Source organism: Notolepis coatsorum (genome assembly GCF_963971535.1).
Source record: "Notolepis coatsorum genome assembly, chromosome: 18".
Lineage (NCBI taxonomy): Eukaryota > Metazoa > Chordata > Actinopteri > Aulopiformes > Paralepididae > Notolepis > Notolepis coatsorum.
In genome coordinates, this window is record NC_140182.1 from 89,726,621 (window position 1) to 89,745,839 (window position 19,219).

A 19,219-nucleotide genomic window follows, 5' to 3' on the forward strand; every position below is an offset into this window, starting at 1 on the left:
AATCAGTGCCCTTCAATCCAACACACACACACATGCGCACACACACACACACACACACACACACACACACACACACACACACACACACACACACACACACACACACACACACACACACACACACACACACACGTACACACGCACACACACACACACACACACACACACACACACACACACACACACACACACACACACACACACACACATCATATCCTTGACGGAGGAGCTTGCCACAATGTCACTTTCAATCTGGATGAATCCACGTTCTGGTGGAGAGATATAATGGATAGGATGATGGCGGGGAAACAGGATGATGGATCATTTCGATTCACATCCTCGCCTCACTGTCTTCCACGCGTCGTTGTTGAGTTTGCACGATAGTACGTGTTTAATAACACCCAAAACATCTGTGGAATAGCCCGCTTTTAATTAGCAGACACCGGGCACTGATATATTTTATAGCCGGTGACTCCTGAGAGCCGCTTTATATGTGAACAAATGTGTGAGAGCAGCTGAGAGAAATTTATTTATTTCTGTCCCCTGCCAAGGCACTGTGTGGCCCAGAAATCCACTAAAACTGCCAGGAGCAGCCAAACTGTTGCCCTGAGATTAGCAGTTAAGTCGTATTGCTTTTTAGCTTTTCAGTTTTAACCTTCATTGTGGGATTTGGTAGAACTATTACGTGTCATTTCAGTGGCCAAATCTTTACAACGTTGTCTCCCAGTGGAAGAAAAAAAAGGCAGTATTTCAAAAATATTTGCGCAAGAGGCGTTCAAAAGTTGACAAAAGTTGACATTTTGTCTTTGTTTTCTGCTTTTGCTGATTTTGGGGGGGTCGTGACTCGAGACTGGCTTTCATTTAAATGCGGTTTTGGAAGAACTGCGAAGGTTGAAACGAGTGCAGAAAGATTTTTCTTTTTCGGAGCATCAGCATGAAGAAGTGCTTGGTAAGCAACTACTTATCAGAAAGCAATATTCATGTGAAGCTCCCTAAAAAGGGAATAGGCTAGGGAGTATTCCTATCCCTTTGTCTCTTTCAGAGCGATAAAGATCTGTGTTCACAGGCATATTAAAATGCCTGTTCAGCTCCGCGGCAGAGGGACCGGACTCCAAACTTCTTTGAGGCTTCACTTTCTTCTAGCCCCCTGGTGGGTGGGAGGGTTTTCCACCGCTGATATGGTTCAATCACACAAGGAAATACAGGAAAACCAATTGAAAGGACTTGTTTTAGGACTCAAGATGTTGAGTCTGGAGTTAGAGAAACTGCGCATCCTCTTAATATTCTGCACTACAATAATGACGTCGATAACAATTTGATATGACTTCCTTGAATCTATTATTATTATTAATTATAATTATTATTATTTCCTCTCCAGAAAGACCAATTGCGCAGTACATTAGGTTGTTTGTTGTTCCACAAGAGATAGTAAGTAAGTTTCAAGTTTCAAGTTCAAGTTTCTTTATTAGTTGTCATACAGAAGTACAGAATACTTTTATACAAAAGCTTCTTTCTGTTACGCTCCAGAGACTGTGCTTAGGCAAAAATAGATAAGTATAAAATAGAAGTCAAGTACGTAGACAAAAGTGTTCAGTATACATATATACAATGCTCAATGTAGAGTAGAAGTAACTGAGTTACCATACAATATACTATACAGTGCAAAGCAGAAGTGGGATGAGGTACAATTTAGGTACAATTTACAGTAAGGTGTAATGAGGTATGGGTTGTAGTTAGGGATGCTCGATATTGGCTTTTTTACCGATACCGATATACCGATATTGTCCAACTCTTAATTTCCGATACCGATATCAACCGATACCGATATATGCAGGGTTTCCCCCCCCCAAAAAATTGAATAATTTCAGGTAATTAACATTACATATCTCTTGTTGTGGAATTAACACAACATTATGCATACTTTTGACAATAAATAAAAATCTGAATTTGTTCTTACTTGCTTGCCTGGGTAAATAAAGGTTATAGAAATGTAAAAAAAAAAAACATTTTAATTTGTTTGAAAACTGATACCGATATTTTCCGATATCACATTTTAATGCCGATATCGGCCGATAATATCGGTAGGCCGATAATATCGGACATCCCTAGTTGTAGTGCAAATTCTTTACCAATAAATATAAAGTGTGCTTAGGTGTTCTAAAGTGGTTAAAGTGGGTGCTGCAGTGAGTTGTTTGTTTAAAGTGAGTGTGTGCGTGTGGATGTGTGTGCTGTGAGTGCATTTGATGGTTGTTACATAGTGTTATTCTTCGTTGAGCATCCTGATGGCCTGGGGATAGAAGCTTCTTCTGAGTCTTTCTGTGCTTGCCATGAGACTCCGGTATTGCTTGCCTGACCGCAGCAGTTCAAAGAGGCAGTTGTTTGGGTGGCTGGAGTCTTTGATAATTCTCTTAGCCTTGCCCATGCACTGCTTTTTGTAAATGCCCTGGAGAGTGGGAAGCCCCCCTCCAATTGTGCGTTCGGCTGAACGGGCCACTCTCTGTAGTCTTCTACGGTCTTGTGCGGTGCTATTCCCAAACCAGGAGGTGATATTGCCAGTCAGGATGCTCTCTATTGTGCATGAGTAGAAGTTCTTAAGGAAGTAGAGGCGTTGCCGTGCCTTCTTCACAACACTGTCAATGTGTGTGGTCCATGTCAAGTCCTCGGATATGTGGACTCCGAGGTACTTAAAACTGTTCACTCTCTCAACCGGTGCCCTGTCGGTGCTGAGGGGGCTGTGGTCCCTGACCCCCGACCTCCTAAAGTCCACAATCATCTCCTTTGTTTTGCTGACGTTCAGGGAGAGGCTGTTCTCTTGACACCATCCCGCTAGAACCTTGACCTCCTCCAGGTAGGCCCTCTCGTCGTTTGCAGAGATCAGGCCCACCACTACTGTGTCGTCAGCAAATTTGATGATTGTGTTGTTGTTCCGCTGTGCCACACAGTCATGTGTGTACAGGGAGTAGAGGAGCAGACTCAGAACACAGCCCTGGGGGGCCCCTATGTTGAGAGTGATGGATGAGGAGGTGCAGTTGCCTGCTCTCACCACCTGGGCTCTGCCCGTCAGGAAGTCCAAGACCTACTGGCAGAGGTCATAGTTCAAGCCCAGGTCCCTGAGCTTGGCTATGAGTTTGGAGGGGACTATGGTATTGAATGCTGAGCTGTAGTCGATGAACAGCATTCTCACTGCACTAACCTGAGGCCTGACCTAGTATTATAGTCTTGTAGTCAGCGGTTAGTTTATTTTATAGAAATTACCGTGCCTTGGGAGGATTCAGTGGAGGAGGCGTACTAAAGCAAAAACGTAGATATGCAGACTTGGCAGCAGAAACTGAACAGCGAGGATGGATAGCTAGGGTTTGTCCGGTGGAAGTAGGATGCAGAGGATTTGTAGCATCAACTTTATCGTCATTGGGAGAGTAGTGGATTCGTGGGCAGACTGTGTGAAAAGCGGTAAATGAGATGTCAGAAGAACATCAGAAGTCAGTGGATTTGTTCGAGGAGAAATAATCCCAGCGGGGGGCCAAAGTAAACAATATTAATACCAATATCATATGTGATATTGGTATCAGGAATTGTTTTATTTTTTACCTAGGATAACATAGGGGGGTTTGGCATGTGGATATCAAAAGTGGGAGCTGGCATGGAGGGGGGTGGTTCTGGGACACTGGAACTAACTGTTCAGCCTTTGTGTAGTGGGCCTAACTTGACGAAACACCAGTGAGGGGAGGTGCCCACTTGATAACCCTGGTGATATGCTGGCTCTCGCTGCCTATCTACATAGACACCTGGCCATAAGAGCATTCGGAGCATCTGCTCTCCCACTATTGAACATGGGGGAGCAAAGGTATGCTCTTGCTCCACCACTTTTTGATCATATGAAAAATATGATATCCCCCCCCCCCAATATATAAATCTAACCATAACTACGTAATTTCAATCAAATTAATAATACGCAAATAACAAGTTTTTAAGTTTCCAAAGATTGCGACACACACACACACACACACACACACACACACACACACACACACACACACACACACACACACACACACACACACACACACACACACACACACACACACACACACTCACACACACATGACCTTTTTATTTGACATAGTAGATGTTTGGTAAGGGGATTGGGTTTCTTCATTGAGTGCTTATCCTTATTATTAGGGCACAAGTATCTTGTGTTTTATTATAAAGGTAGGCCGTGTTCCTAGCTCCCCCCAAAAAAATCAATCACAGCTCAATTATTAATTAACGCAAATGTGTTGTTTGTGTCTCCCCTGTGAATTCTAAACAGCTTTCCCCCAGCACCTACGTAGCACTTCAGACCGTCAAATCCATACCAAAACTAGGCAAAGCCCATTTCTCATAATAATGTCCTCTTTCTCTTAATGTCCGCTGTCAGACACTGGTTGACCTTTCACTGAGCTCTGATAGAGGCTGAATTGAAGTACAGGGACAGTCGGTGTAGCTCTAATGGACTGTGTCTTCTTTTGTCTCTAGAACACGATGAGTGCATGAGTGGACTGCACAACTGTGACCAGAACGCCCTGTGTTTCAACATGGTGGGGGGCCACAGCTGCTCCTGTAAGCCTGGCTACACTGGCAACGGAACTCTCTGTAAAGGTGAGCACCGCCGTGTCTGCTGCACCCACACCGCCACCAGCGTTTAGGGAGCAGCCAGAGGACTGTATGGAGAGTAATCGCTGTCCGTTACTTTTATTTTATTACAACCCAGCGTAATTGAGCTCATTCAGAAACAGAATTCCTAATATAATGGTAGTTGTTTAAGGATCACAGTTAGCTACTATAGACCACCGCAAAACTTCCGGTATTCTGAAATAATGGGAGAGAGAGCGGGGGGAGAAAATGAATGAATGTGGATGAGAGCCTAGACATTAAGTCAAGTCGATCTGCACTTTCTTGGCCAAGCTACAGTCACTTTTCCGCACCTACTCCCGAACTCTGCATGCGCGACTATAGCTCGGCAGAGAAAGCGCCTATCGTCTTGGGATGGGTCTCTCTGTGTTCAGGAGACGCAGGCATATAAAAGCCTATTGGATCATGTCTCCAGCACCGCCACAGCCATAGCTACAACCACTTAATGTCAAGGCTCTCATCCACATTCATACATTTTCTCCCCCCACTCTCTCCTCCATGAGCTCAATGTAACGCGGAAGTGCAGTGGTCTATGGCTTCGCTTCCCTCTAGGCAAACTCGTTGTGATTTGCCTCTCAGCAGGCAGTAGGGATGAGCCGATAACCGCTCTGCTGAATACCGAGTACCGATCCGATTCATTACTTTTATTAAACGGAGCGTGATCCCTGCAGAAACATCACTGTCTCCATGGCGTGAACTTCTGACCCCCCCCCCCCCTCTGTATTCCGGGGACACATTAACCAACAATCCATCGACGAGTAATGACCACTCTTGAATTAACCTCAGCGAAATGGATTCATCACTGAGAAAATGTGGCGAGGGGCTATAATGAATCACGTCGCCAAATTAGCTCTTATTCTGTATGCAAATACATATGCTGCTGCCGGTCTAATTAAATAGTTAGCGCTCGTTAATCTGCGTTGAGTAATGATTCTTCCCCCTCCGGTTCTACCTCCAGCTATGTGTGACGGACTGTGCCAGAACGGGGGAACCTGTGTCTCGCCCAACACCTGCATCTGCCAGCAAGGATTTACTGGGAAGAGATGTGAGACAGGTAAGAGTTCCTCTCAGTTTGTCTCCTTCCTTCGTCTCTTTCACTGCCATCATCTCCTTGAAATAACTCATGGGGGGAGGGGCATTTGAATGAATTAACTTGAATGAAAAGTAGTGTTGTGTGAGATTTTGTTACGTTAAGTGCCGCCCCCCCCCCAAATCATCCAAATGTGCGTCTGTGGGGCATCTGGGTAGAGACAAAGGCCAGCTCTACCACTGCAGAGACCCGGGGAGGAGGAGGAGATGAAGTGCTGTGAGACTGAGGAGAGGGGAGGAGGAGGCAAAGGAGAGGAGAGGAGACCAGGGGATCTGGGGGAGATAGAGTGAACCTCCGCGGCTGGTAACTCCACACATATCGGAGGAGGCATGTGGTAGTCTACACACTCCCCACGACCAGGGAGGGAATTTGCAACAAAACTCCTGCTCCTGGGGATATAGGAGCACAGTACAAAGGCAAATAAACAAGTGTGGCGTCTGTGTCCCAAAGAAGGACAACAAAGAACATTGGCGAGTGGAGTTACGGTAGTGAAAAGCTCACAAGGGTACTAACGTCTGTGCTTGAGTTATCTCTGTGTATATGAAAACACACAGTCTTCACTTTGACCCCCACCAAAATAGCTGACGTGAAAATTATTGAGAAGTTGTTTGCAGCCCTCGCCAGCTGCTGTAGACGTTTTGCGCCGTCTGTGCGTTGTGTGTATGTGCTATCTATGTACTTTTGTGTGTGTGTGTGTGTGTGTGTGCATGCGTGAGTGTGTGTGTGTGTGTGTGTGTGTGTGTGCGTGCGTGTGTGTGTGTGAGAGTGTGAATGTGCATGGTCCATGGTGAATAATGAGCTTGTACCTGTTCCAATGGCCCAATGGAGGATATGAACTGCAGTTGCAGCGGTCTGGGAATTACTCCGTATCACAGCCCATATTAATCAGCGTGGCAGACCTCCTCACATGCTTTATCCCCCGTCCAAATCACAATGGCACAACCCCCAGCCCCCCCCCCCCCAGTGTACTCTACACAGGTATGATAGGTAGTGTGATAGCTTAGCCGAGTGTTAAGCCTATCTGTCAGCGCCTGTCATATCAAAGGCACACATCACAAGCTGCTCCCATGCATGAATGTGTTGAGACATTGACTTTGTCTGATAACAGCCATGGATTTCTTCTCTGTTCAGTATTCCGTCTCACTCCCAACACGTTCCTCTCTCTGCGGTGTGGGCAGGCTGCCGAAGGTACACATTCTGGTGTAGCCAGTCTTGACGGTGGCGTTTGACAGCGGTTACTAATAATAACTAATCTATACTACGTAAACATTGCTCGTATTGCAACCTTCAGCAACAGGTCCTGCATTATTATTATTATTCAGAGGAGTGTCCTTCAGGACACAACAGAGCCGGCTAAGTCAAGTCGTGGCTGTTTGCTCGATGTCTCTGCTCGTGTCGGAGGCAGACGGCCAGGAAACAGAGGCTCTCTGCCTAGTCATTGGTTTCAGATATTGATTGCACATAAAGGAGCTTTTTTTTCTTCTTTTTTTACGAGGCGTCCTTTTTACTGCCCATCTTAAAGTAAATTAATTTCCTCAAGGTGCTGCTCTGGGGTGGTGCAGGGAAGAGAGAGTGAGAGAGAGTGTGTGTGTGTGTGTGTGTGTGTGTGTGTGTGTGTGTGTGTGTGTGTGTGTGTGTGTGTGTGTGTGTGTGTGTGTGTGTGTGTGTGTGTGTGTGTGTGTGTGTGTGTGTGTGTGTGTGTGTGTGTGTGTGTGTGTGTGTGTGTGTGTGTGTGTGTGTGTGTGTGTGTGTGTGTGTGTGTGTGTGTGTGTGTGTGTGTGTGTGTGTGTGTGTGTGTGTGTGTGTGTGTGTGTGTGTGTGTGTGTGTGTGTGTGTGTGTGTGTGTGTGTGTGTGTGTGTGTGTGTGTGTGTGTGTGTGTGTGTGTGTGTGTGTGTGTGTGTGTGTGTGTGTGTGTGTGTGTGTTAGAGAGAGAGGGAGAGAGGGAGATGTGAATTTCCTAAAGGTGCTGTTCTATGATGGTGCTAAGGAGGGTGTGTTTGTGTGTTAACACACCTAACTATTTTAATTTTTTTAATTAATTTTTTTATTCTGAGGACCCGGTTCAGCCAATCACACATTTCATTACCTTCTCTAGTGTTTTAGACCCATCCTCTCTCTCTCCCTCTCCCCCGTTCTCTATCTCTCCCTCTCTTCACCCCACAAGGGGGAATAGAGAGCATTCTCAAATCATTCGGAGGACAAATCTAGCAATAGTCAGTCAAAATCTAATGCTCTGATGTTCTTTTTCTTACCATTTAATGGAACTGTTTAGTGCCTGAAATCCAATTGCTTGCAAACAAACAATTTGGCTGCGGAGTGCAGACGTCTTGTTCCTAATCACAGAAGGAGAAGAGGGGGAGAGGGGGGGGTAACAGCAGTGATTGGAGGCTCAGGGCTCAGTCTATTTTCATACTATTTTCAGACTCTCTCCCAACTACTCATCATCAAGGTTGATTAGAATTCAAACCGGGGAGGCACACCCACCAACAAACATACACAGACACACACACATACGCACACACACAACAGATCTCTCACCTCAAGCGACGAGAAGTTTGTCACCACAGCTGCTACTACTGCTGCTGTGTATTTTGTATCTCTCTCTCTCTTCCTCTGTCTCACACTCTTCCTCTCCATCTCACTTAACTCTCAGGGCGGGATCCACTAAGAATGGATTGCAGGGTGGGAATTGCACCCTTAACTGCGCAGGGTTTGCACACAGATTCTGCTCTGTCTTTGCGAGCTATTCACTAAGGCTCAAACAAGGGACTAAACACGTTTCGCAATTATGCCACATCAATGTGGAAGGCCCTACCCAAAGCTGTAAAGGAATGTGAATCACTACCCACTTTCAAAAACACCTACGGGAGACTGCAATTCTAAACTGGCCCATGTAAATGTCCTAACCCAACCCCCTCCAATGTACAGTAAATTACCAAGTATGGTTGTCAATATTCCAATGTACAGTTTTGCTTGTACAGTTGTCGAATTAATTCAATACTTTATAGTTAATTAATCTAAATTAATCACATTTTAATCACATCAATATTTGATGCGAAAAGCAAAAATTTTCAATTCAAATGAATTTTGGTATACGAGTGAATCAATGAATATACATTATACATATACGTTTAAGCAGCAAAATCCTGTATTAGCTACTACACAGACCAACAGATCAATGCAATTTTTAACAAAGTGCAGCAATTTTAGGAATAATATATATAGCCCTTTTGTAAACTCAAGCACTTTCGAGGTAAAAGTAAAACGCAGTACTTTCAAGTACATTCCAGAACAGTTGACCATTGGAAAAAAGGACTCTTGATTGATCTCAATTTCTCTTATTTAATTTTTTTATGAACAAACCAGACTAAGAAAAAAAGTTATTTGCGATGTATTATACTTTATACTTATAGCACATGCATGAGTCTGGTCTCCTTTGAAAGGTAACATCCTTACACAATAAAGAAAAATCATCATGTGATTAAATGCATAATTTATTTTAACTTTTAATTCTTTCTGTAGTTAATTAATCGAAATTAATGCGATAAAGTCCCAGCCCTAATGATAAAATAAGTAGCAAATAAAAGTTACATCATGATGCTAAATCAAAATCAATCAATCAATAATGCCGACAACATTGGGAAAGCCGACTACGTTAACCTCATCCACCCGTGCGGCCGGTACCGGACCGCATATGACATCACGTCATAAATAATTCTCTCTAGACTGTATGACATAATGTTAGTTGTTTTTCTCAGATGTATCCAACAGTAAACATCCTAACCATGTCACAACAGCAGTCATAGTGTATATTTTCAGCAATACGTTTGTTTACCAATAGGTTAAAGTGTTATTAACACATTTACTGCCACGCTTCTTGCCATCAATGTATGATCACTGCCACCAGTCTAAGCCTATGGAGATGTTCACCTTCTTTGCAGGGCTATAACTTTTTAAATTGTATTGCTAAATTGACATTACTATGGCCCATTCAACATCGATTATCTATCGTTCAGGATGTAGGAACGTTTTACTTTTTCATTCATAGATTCATACGAAAATACCGTCTAGAATATAAGTATGTTTTTATCGTTTTCTGCAGTAATTCCTAGAACGCTAGTTATAGGCCTAAACGCATAATATAGATTATCGATTGCAATTTATTCGCGATACACGCTATATTAAAAAATCCAACTGAATACGATCCTAAACGTTATGACTCATCATGCGCGGATGAAAGGGGGGGGGGGGGGGTCGTTTATAATTCCGTGATCGTCAGTAAATGCTTTATGTAGTATGGGTGATATATTGATCAGAGCGGTTTGCATTGAAAAGAATAAACAATCAAGCTGAAAGTAACGTTACTGTCCTCTTACTGTTCGCTGATGAGACTGGAGGAAAAATATCCCACTTATTTGACGTTGATCGACTAGATCCATTTCCGGTTTGTATGGCGCAATAAACGCCCAAATCATATCGATTATTGAGTTATGGCAGCGATCCATATACACGGATGTGTGTCTAGAGTCTTGCAACAATATGTGACTGCCGGACGGATTTCCCAGATGCACCGAGATCACCAGAGATCCATTTCCGGTTGTAACTTGCCCGATCATCCACCAGGCGGCGGTATTGAAGCGTTGCACGGTTGTGCAGAGTCCCACTGTCTCAGCAGAGTCTGGGTGGCGGAATTATGAATACCATGGCGAAAAAATTAAATATGATCTCAATAACGCTGTACGCCGTGGCTTGGCAGAATTCGCATGACCAGCAAACCCGTCGTACAACGTTATTGGCGGTCAATGTGTTAATGAAATATGAGTTTAGGAATTGCATAAAAAATATTGCGAATTTCGACCGGAAATAAATCCGAGTGGCCATTTTGCTGTAGTCATTATGATGAAGAAAAGACAGGGCTTTCAATGAGCCGAAGAACTACATCTCCTAGGGCAGCGGTTCTCAACAGGGTGCCTTGAGATTTAAAAAAATAATAATATATATATTTTTTTTCTTTTTTTTCTTAAATTCTTTTTGGATTACAGAAAATTATCACTAAAGTGCTATCTGTTGCAGCTGCACTGTTTTCCATGAAAATACCATATTTGGATAAGTTTGACCATTTCTCAAAATCTGAAAATCATTATGAAACTTGGTGTTAATAAAACACAGAAAAGGATCACCAAGTTACTCTGGATAAAAAAAAACTTTACAGACAACATTGAGACAAAGCTTCCTGACACATCTCCATCCAAACTCTTGGAAGAACTAATTGAAATCTCATCTGATAACACCTGGAGAGCTAGTTTCAGAGTGTGGTGCTGAGTACCAAGTATCTCATGATGCAGCAGTTAAGGTGTTGATACTATTCAGCACCACATATCTGTGTGAAGCTGGCTTTTCATCCATGACAGCTCTGAAAACAAAATATAGGGCCAAGTTGAGCCTTGAGGATGACATGCGTGTTGCCTTGTCAAAGATATCCCCGCGTATTGACCGTATTATTAGCCAGCAGCAGCAGACCTCGCATTGAGCTAGAAATGTCCACTGTATTTATTTATATTTTTTGAGAAATGGTAACTTGGTGATCCTTTTCTGTATTTAAAAAAAATACATGATTTTCTGTTTGAGAAATGGTCAAACTTATCCAAATATGCAATTTTTATGGAGAACAGTGCAGCTGCAACAGATAGCACTTTAGTGATCCTTTTCTGTATTTAAAAAAAAATACATGATTTTCAGTTTGAGAAATGGTCACACTTATCGAAATATGCTATTTTTATGGAAAAGTGTGCAGCTGCAACAGATAGCACTTTAGTGATAATTTTCTGTCATTTTATTTAAAGAAATATGCTATTTGATTTACTACTACAAGCAGTGTAATGTCAACAGTACTAAGCCATTTAGACCTGAAACACCTGTTAATAATGCAGTATATAGCCTGCATATACACACAAATGTGTTTCCCGGTTTCATTGTAGCAAAAAAGACAGGACCGGAAAAGTCTTTATCGTATGTAGGGGTGCCCTGGAATATTTTATTGAACACAGGGGTGCCTTGGCAGCAGAAAGGTTGAGAACCCCTGTCCTAGGGTACTCCAGCTTTCTGGAATCAAATGTCTTCCTGATTATTCTTTTTTATTTATCATATTTCTCTGGATTATATACCACAAAACTGAAAGTTATTGGCATCATTTGGAGCGCAGTTAGTGTGTCTCCCTTCTGTGAACATTTAGCAACAATCGGCGTTACAAACTGATTCAAAATGGTGGACCTGTCGCAAAAATAAAAAGCTGACTGTATTTACAGTAGATTTCATTCTCGGTTCTTCATGCACGCCTGGTGATACTAAATCCAAATTGAACTCTGTCATTGGAACGCGTAGATTTGGCCTGAACCATAGATGTGCAACATCGCTATAATAAGGTAATTTATAGGCCTTATATTCTATATTCTATAATAATATTTCAAATTGCATGGGTCCGGATGGCAGAATTCAGTACTGTACAAAACCTTCTGTTTAACCCTTTATTCTTCCCTTTATTCATTTCCTTAGATTCTTTGTACACGTAGTCTTTTTATGTCTGGTCATTTTTAGCATGGTGTTATTCACTGTCAAAGATGCAAAGAAAAATCATAATTCATATTCTCCTTTGTTTCATCACAATTTAAGCAAGCCTAGTAATAGACACTATTTCTGACATTGGGAATACATTCACTGAGGTCCATAGATGTCCCTAGATACCAAGAACATGCAAATGGACCTTGTAGAAGTGGAGACATTTTCCATTTACTTAGGTATGTATTTTAGGCGGATTTTCAGAAAATAGGGCTCCGGGCTTAAGAGGATAAATAACTATATTTAAATAATAAATACGATTGCATGGGATCTCTGGGTGGCTGGCTCAATATCATCCTTGGTTTTCATCCAGAGTGATATTCTCTTTCGAAATATTCTTTCACGGTCACGCCTGGCATTATGATGCCTGCGTCTGGCAACAATTACTGCTGCCATGATCACCTGTGATGCTGGCAGTGACGCTGGCATGATGCCTCTTTATAGCGCTTAGGGATTTGCCCTTATTTACCACCATGTCTGTGAAGACGGTAGGTGCGTATTAACTGGTCGGTGCAATTGGCGCCGGCCTTTGTGGATACCGAGCAGATTTCGACTAGGCTCATTTACATAGAACATAAAAAGGCACATAAACACGATGTACACAGACAGGACACCCTAAATGCAAGTACAAAACACCTAATCTGAAAACGCATACAGTCAACTAATGTTAAAAGACATTTAAAAAACCGCAAACACTTAAAAGCAACTCATGATAAAAGAGATTCAATTAAAACCAAATTAAGACCAATTTGAGTTGCTGCTGAGCCATGATTTTAGGGCGGATTTAAATCCGAGAGGGGAGTTCAGGAGTTTTAGGAATGTTGGCAGGGCATTCCACATCACAGTAGCAGAGTAAAAAATGCGTCTTTCCCCATGCATGTCCCTTTCTTTCGGAGGGACCAGGTCTGTGGGGCTCCCTCTTGTGGCGTATTTGTGGATATCTCCTACCAGAAGCATTTTAAGCTGGTGTACCCTTTCCTCAACCCTGAGCCATCCCAGACTGTTAAAGTGAGCTGGCGTTAGATGAGTCCTAGAGTGAATGTTGTGCAGGAGTCTCACAAGTTTATTTTGGGAGGTCTGGAGCTTTGTCTTCATTTGTTTGAAGATGTTACTGTACCATGAAGTGCAAGCGTAGTAAAAGTGACATTGAATGAGGGTCCTCAAAGCCTTCTTATTTATAAAAGAGGAAATCCTAAATAAAATTTAGTTTTTTTGATTAACTGTCGTATTCACTTTTGGCGCCATGTTAGAAAAGTGGTGTTTGTTAGAAAGTTTGTTGTTTAAAATAAAGCCCAGATAGGTGACCTCCTCTTTATCCGCAATAATGCTATCACCTGCTCTAATTTTAAAGCCCAGGGATTTATTTAGGTTGGCGTTTGACCCAAAGAGTATGGCCTCTGTTTTTCCTAGATGCAGAGACAATTTATTGTCACTGAGCCAAGAGCAGATCTTTCTCAGTTCACTGCTCAGGACATTTTCTACTTTGACTTATCCCTGTCAGAGACCAGGAGTGCTGAGTCATCAGCAAACAGGAACAGGTTGAAATCGCATGCAGATTTCATATCATTGATATATATAAAAAAATAACTGAGGCCCCAAAATGCTTCCCTGGGGGACCCCACATGTCACTGGAAGGGACGAGGACAAGGTGCCGTTGATGTGACAATGTAGGGTTGGGTTGAGTCTGAGGGCCCCCCCTCACTGCAGAGACTACCACCAGTCCTGATGCCTGACAGGAGGCCCCTTCACATGTCTCCCCTCTGCATGACAGGAGTTCCCATCAGGAGAGAGCTGTCTGTCAACCACATATATAGATATATGGAGGTTAATGCACTATTGGTTAATGCAATACTCTGGTGGAGGAGCGCGTGTGACTGTGTGTGTGTGTGTGTGTGTGTGTGTGTGTGTGTGTGTGTGTGTGTGTGTGTGTGTGTGTGTGTGTGTGTGTGTGTGTGTGTGTGTGTGTGTGTGTGTGTGTGTGAGTGTGTGTGTGCGTGTGTGTGGGGGGGGGGGGGGGGGGGGCAAGTTGGAGATATAACATTACGCCAACACTGATAGCTGTGATGAGAGAGAGAGGAGGAGGAGGAGGAGAGGAGATGAAGCGCAGAGGGAGGACAGAGGGGAGGGAGGTACAGAGATGTTAGGAGAAACTGACAGATACAGAAGGCGGAGTAAGAGAGAGGGATGGATGGGGGTCAGGGTTACTGAGTTTTCCTCCATCCGGATGAGGAGCGAGGCTGCTGGAGGAGGAGGAGGAGGAGGATGATGAGGAGGAGCAGAGGAGTTGGGTGGATGAACATGAAAAAGCTTTCACACAGCCTCGCCTCCCCTGAGACTCTTTACCCCAGAGAGTGACAGCTTGTCATAGAGAGAGAGAGAGTGCTGCTCCAGACATACTGTGAATGTACACACACACACACACACACACACACACACACACACACACACACACACACACACACACACACACACACACACACACACACACACACACACACACACACACACACACACACACACACACACACACACACACACACACACACACCATTGAGGGCCTGGCTGCAAAAAGTGTGTGTGTCTGTGTGTGTCTGTGTGTGACGTGTGTTACAATGTGCAATGTGTGCCTTCATGCATACTTTATGTGCTCATGCATGCTGCGTATGTGAGTTTGTGCAAACCTTTTGTTAGTGAGTGTGTGCTGTGTGACTGTGTGTGTGTGTGTGTGTGTGTGTGTGTGTGTGTGTGTGTGTGTGTGTGCTGTCTCTTCACCAAGGATGGGCTGAGAGGGACAGGGGACACACTGGACAGGCAGAGAGCCAGACAAATAGACAGGCAGGTTGGCAGACAGACAGACAAACAGACAGACAGACACCAATGAGGAGAGCTCTGACACTGCATGAATTATGCAGAGCTGTGCAGCTGAGGGGCACATCCTCCTCCGTTATGGATATAGATGTACACAGGACCTGCCCCACACACACACACTCTGCACTACACTAGCACATGCTAGCCCCAGGCACACACAGCATTCCCCGCATACAGCTCAGATGAGAAATGCTCAAATGTCAGCACTCTGCGTTTATTTTTCTGTAAAATTGGCATCCATTTTCTTTCTATGGCTCGGAGGGAGAGGAGAAGTGCTAGCGCTAGTTTGCTTTGTCTTGTTGGGTTCCCCGGCCACACACACACACTCGTTTCCTCCGCTTGATACTGTATCTCTTTGAGGCTATCGCTAAAAGTATAGCCTACCGCCTGACAGCTAGCTCATTAACCGTGCTGAATTGCACTGTAATGCTCCGGATTATAAAGTCATGAAATCGTTGGAAATGTCCTCAAAACCTACATGGCCTTTGATGTGTATTTCCTAACTAAATTGCTGACTTGTTGATGAATGGCGAGGTACTGTAGCCAGTGGCACTCCATCTTTGTTTTCAGCTCATTATCCTCGAGTCCTTCTAAGCCCATTAAGATGCTTGGTTTCTCTTCATGGTAACTGCGTGCGCCGCTCTAACTAATGGCTACGGCTGTCCTCAGCTGCCCTCTTCGTAGCTTTAATGTCGAAGGAAGGAGAGCGGTTATGATTAAACATATTATGGGATGGATATCTTTCACTTTCATCCTTTACCTCTTTGGCCTCTCTCTCTCTCTCTCTCTCTCTCTCTCTCTCTCTCTCTCTCTCTCTCTCTCTCTCTCTCTCTCTCTCTCTCTCTCCGTGTCACGTCGCACAGGTTCCCCCTAATCAGCAGCGTCTGAATTGTTCCCGAGGCTAAAGTTTCCCCCTCTCATATACTTTAAGCACTTTAAGGACGAGGAGAAGACAGAGGAAGGCTTTTTATTCTTACGTTTGGCGTTAATGATGGGATTTAGATTCGCGCCTCCCACACACTCTGGAGAATGGGTATCTTGGAGAGCAGTGTGAGTGAGCCTCACATTACACCTACACCATCTAACCAAATTGATGTTTTATTGGTGCAAGGGGAGAGAAAGGTCTAATATTCTCAAGTCATGATCATTTACCAGCGGCGCTGTTCCTCCGAGGTGATAGTCGTACGAAGCACTCCAGAGATATAAAGAGTGGAGCTTGGTATACTGATATGAAATTGTATTTTTCAACACTTTATATTAATTTAGAAGAGAGTGGTTTCATCTGTGAGTTGCTTAGTGAGTTTTTGGAGCATATTTCCCCCTCACTTTTTCTCATTTCTCATTATTGTAGAAATGTTTTCTTTTTATTTGCTTCTTTTAGTCTGCCTCACAGTTAACACCCTCTGCTGAAAGTGAATCACCTCCTCCTGGCTCTCCAGAAGCTGCTCTGGTACAATGAGATCAGACCGCAGAGGAGATGATGGACAGAGAGGAGGAGACAGGGAGGGCAAAGGGTGGAGGAAGAGTGGAGAGGAGAATTAGAGTCAGAAGAAAGTAGATGGAATTAGAAGGGATGGGAAGAGGAGAAGATTGACAAGCTAAAAGCAATTGGTTTTGATAGTTTATCAGTGAGCTGGATGCAATCCTACCTGGAGGGGAGAGAACAGATGGTGGAGGTAAACGGTACTCTATTCCCCCCCCCCCCCCCCTCCCAATGAGCTGTGGTGTTCCACAAGGAAGCATACTAGGACCGTTACTGTTCCTAATTTATGCAAATGACATGTCGTCAGCTTGTGACTGTGACTTGTTCCTGTTCGCGGACGACTCAGCCCGCTGGTCTCTGACAAGAACAAGTTACAGGTTGAAAAAACCCTCAGCTTGGAACTCGGCAGAATCTGCACCTGGCTCGCTGATGCTGGGTAAAACAGAGTCCATACTCTTCGGATCAAATAACAAACTCAGCAAGACTAATGGCTTCTCGGTTACAGTGGGTGACAATATTGCCACAAGGAAAGATGAAATTACATACCTGGGTTCCATTCTCTAGGCAAATCTTTCCTGTGACAAAATGGCATCCAATGTAATAAAAAAAAAGTCAACCAACGAATTTGTTTCTTGTACCGGATCTCCTCTCTGGTAAACAAGAATACCCTGAAGACTCTGGCAGGAGCACTCATTCAAGGGTACTACGACTATGCTTGCACCTCATGGTACCAAAGCACCTCAAAGGCACTAAAAACAAGATTACTGTTATGGTTTGACACCGACCCCAAACGCTAACGACACAAGAGAGTAGGATTCAGAGTTGCCAAATACGAGGGCTTGTTTATTTGGTAATAAGAATAAGTGAAACAGGGAAAGCAGGTCAACAAGAACAGGTACAATGAACAAGGGGCAAAGTTCTGCTGCTCTGCAGCTTCTCCCGGAAGGGTAGTCTTGGGAAGCAGGAGCAGACCTCTGTACCGCTCTGCAGAATTCTCACGGCGGATCTCTCAGATGTTGTGCAAGACCGAGAGAGGGAGAGAGGGAACGAGTCAGTGACAGAGCAGACTTGAAACGAGCAGGAGGACAGGGTGTAATATTCTTCGTGTTAACAACACAGTGATGTGCAATATTCCAAAAGCAGCCCAAGTGAATATCTTCATGTAAACACACAGTGAGCAAAAATCCAAACACTGTCCAAATGTGAAATAATATCTTCGTGTAAACACACAGTGAGCAAAAATCCAAACACTGTCCAAATGTGAAATAATATCTTCGGCGTGAGCAAACACACAGAGGGAGGTGGAAGATCCCAAAAATATTATTCCATAAAGGAAAGAGCAAAATCGATAATGGCTGGGTGAGTGACTGTTTGACAAAAAGGTGGTAGACTTCAGTGTAAAGGTTACACACGAAAATCGGAAATAGGTCAAGACAGTCAATCTAGAAAACTCACCCAGACGAGCTGCGTAAAAGGAACAGGAACAACAGAGGAGGCGAGCGCGCGCCACGGAGCAGGTATCCAAGCGAAGGCTTCTAGGAATTCCTGGAGAACAGCACAGTGAAACAGCAGCAACGGGGAAAAACATCCAGCGACAAATCAAGACGATCCAACAACTTAGGGTGGGGAAAACGGGGTATAAATAATGAGGGATCGATTGATTGAAAAGCAGTGACAGCTGGGGAATGTGATTGACAAGCGTGGGGAAGTGAGAGAACCAATCAGCGACGTCTCAGATGACGTCAACGGGGAGAAACGTGTGAACGAGGGAATTGAAATACTTGACAGAAAAAATGAATGAAAACAAAGCGAGGGTGGTTAAAGGAACAGAACGAGTGAGAAAGCAAGGACAGAAACCTCACAGTACCCCCCCCTCCACGGGAGCCACCCGGCGACCAGGCCGACCCGGCTCGTCAGGATGGGCCCGATGGAAGTCGGTGATCAAGCCGGGATCCACGATGAGCTGCCGGGAGACCCAGCTACGCTCCTCAGGGCCGTAACCCTCCCAGTCCACCAGGTATTGGAACCCCCGGCCCCGCCGACGAACGCCCATCAACCGGCGGACCTGCCACTGGGGGTGACCATCCACTAGCACAGGAGGCGGTGGATCAGGAGCTGGAGGCATAAGGGGACTGAGGGAGACGGGCTTAACCCGGGAGACATGGAACACGGGGTGGATGTGCATGGATGCAGGAAGCTTCAGGCGCAGGGCCGCCGGACTGAGTACCTTCAGGACCTCGAAAGGACCGACGAAGCGAGGGTTGAGCTTCTTGGCCGAGGACCGTAGCGGGAGGTCCTTCGCGGAGAGCCACACCCTCTGCCCAGGGCGGTAAGTCGGCGCGGGAACCCGGCGCCGGTCGGCACCACGACAGGCGCGCTCAGATGTCCGGAGCAGCGCGGTCCTGGTGATCTCCCAAACGCGACGGCAGCGGTCGAGGTGGACCTGCACGGAGGGAACTGCCACTTCCGTCTCCAGTGCGGGAAAAAGAGG

The 19,219-nt window shown here is 44.6% G+C and overlaps 1 protein-coding gene across 1 annotated transcript in view; it reads left to right on the top strand.

The window, feature by feature from the left end:
• Positions 1–19,219, top strand: part of nell2a (neural EGFL like 2a) — a gene marked incomplete at its 5' end in the record, with an annotated part of 149,703 nt that overhangs the window by 94,051 nt on the left and 36,433 nt on the right. Inside the window, 2 exon segments of the mRNA XM_084335273.1 lie at positions 4,516–4,638; positions 5,630–5,725. Of these exon segments, the coding sequence (XP_084191399.1) occupies positions 4,516–4,638; positions 5,630–5,725 (219 nt within the window).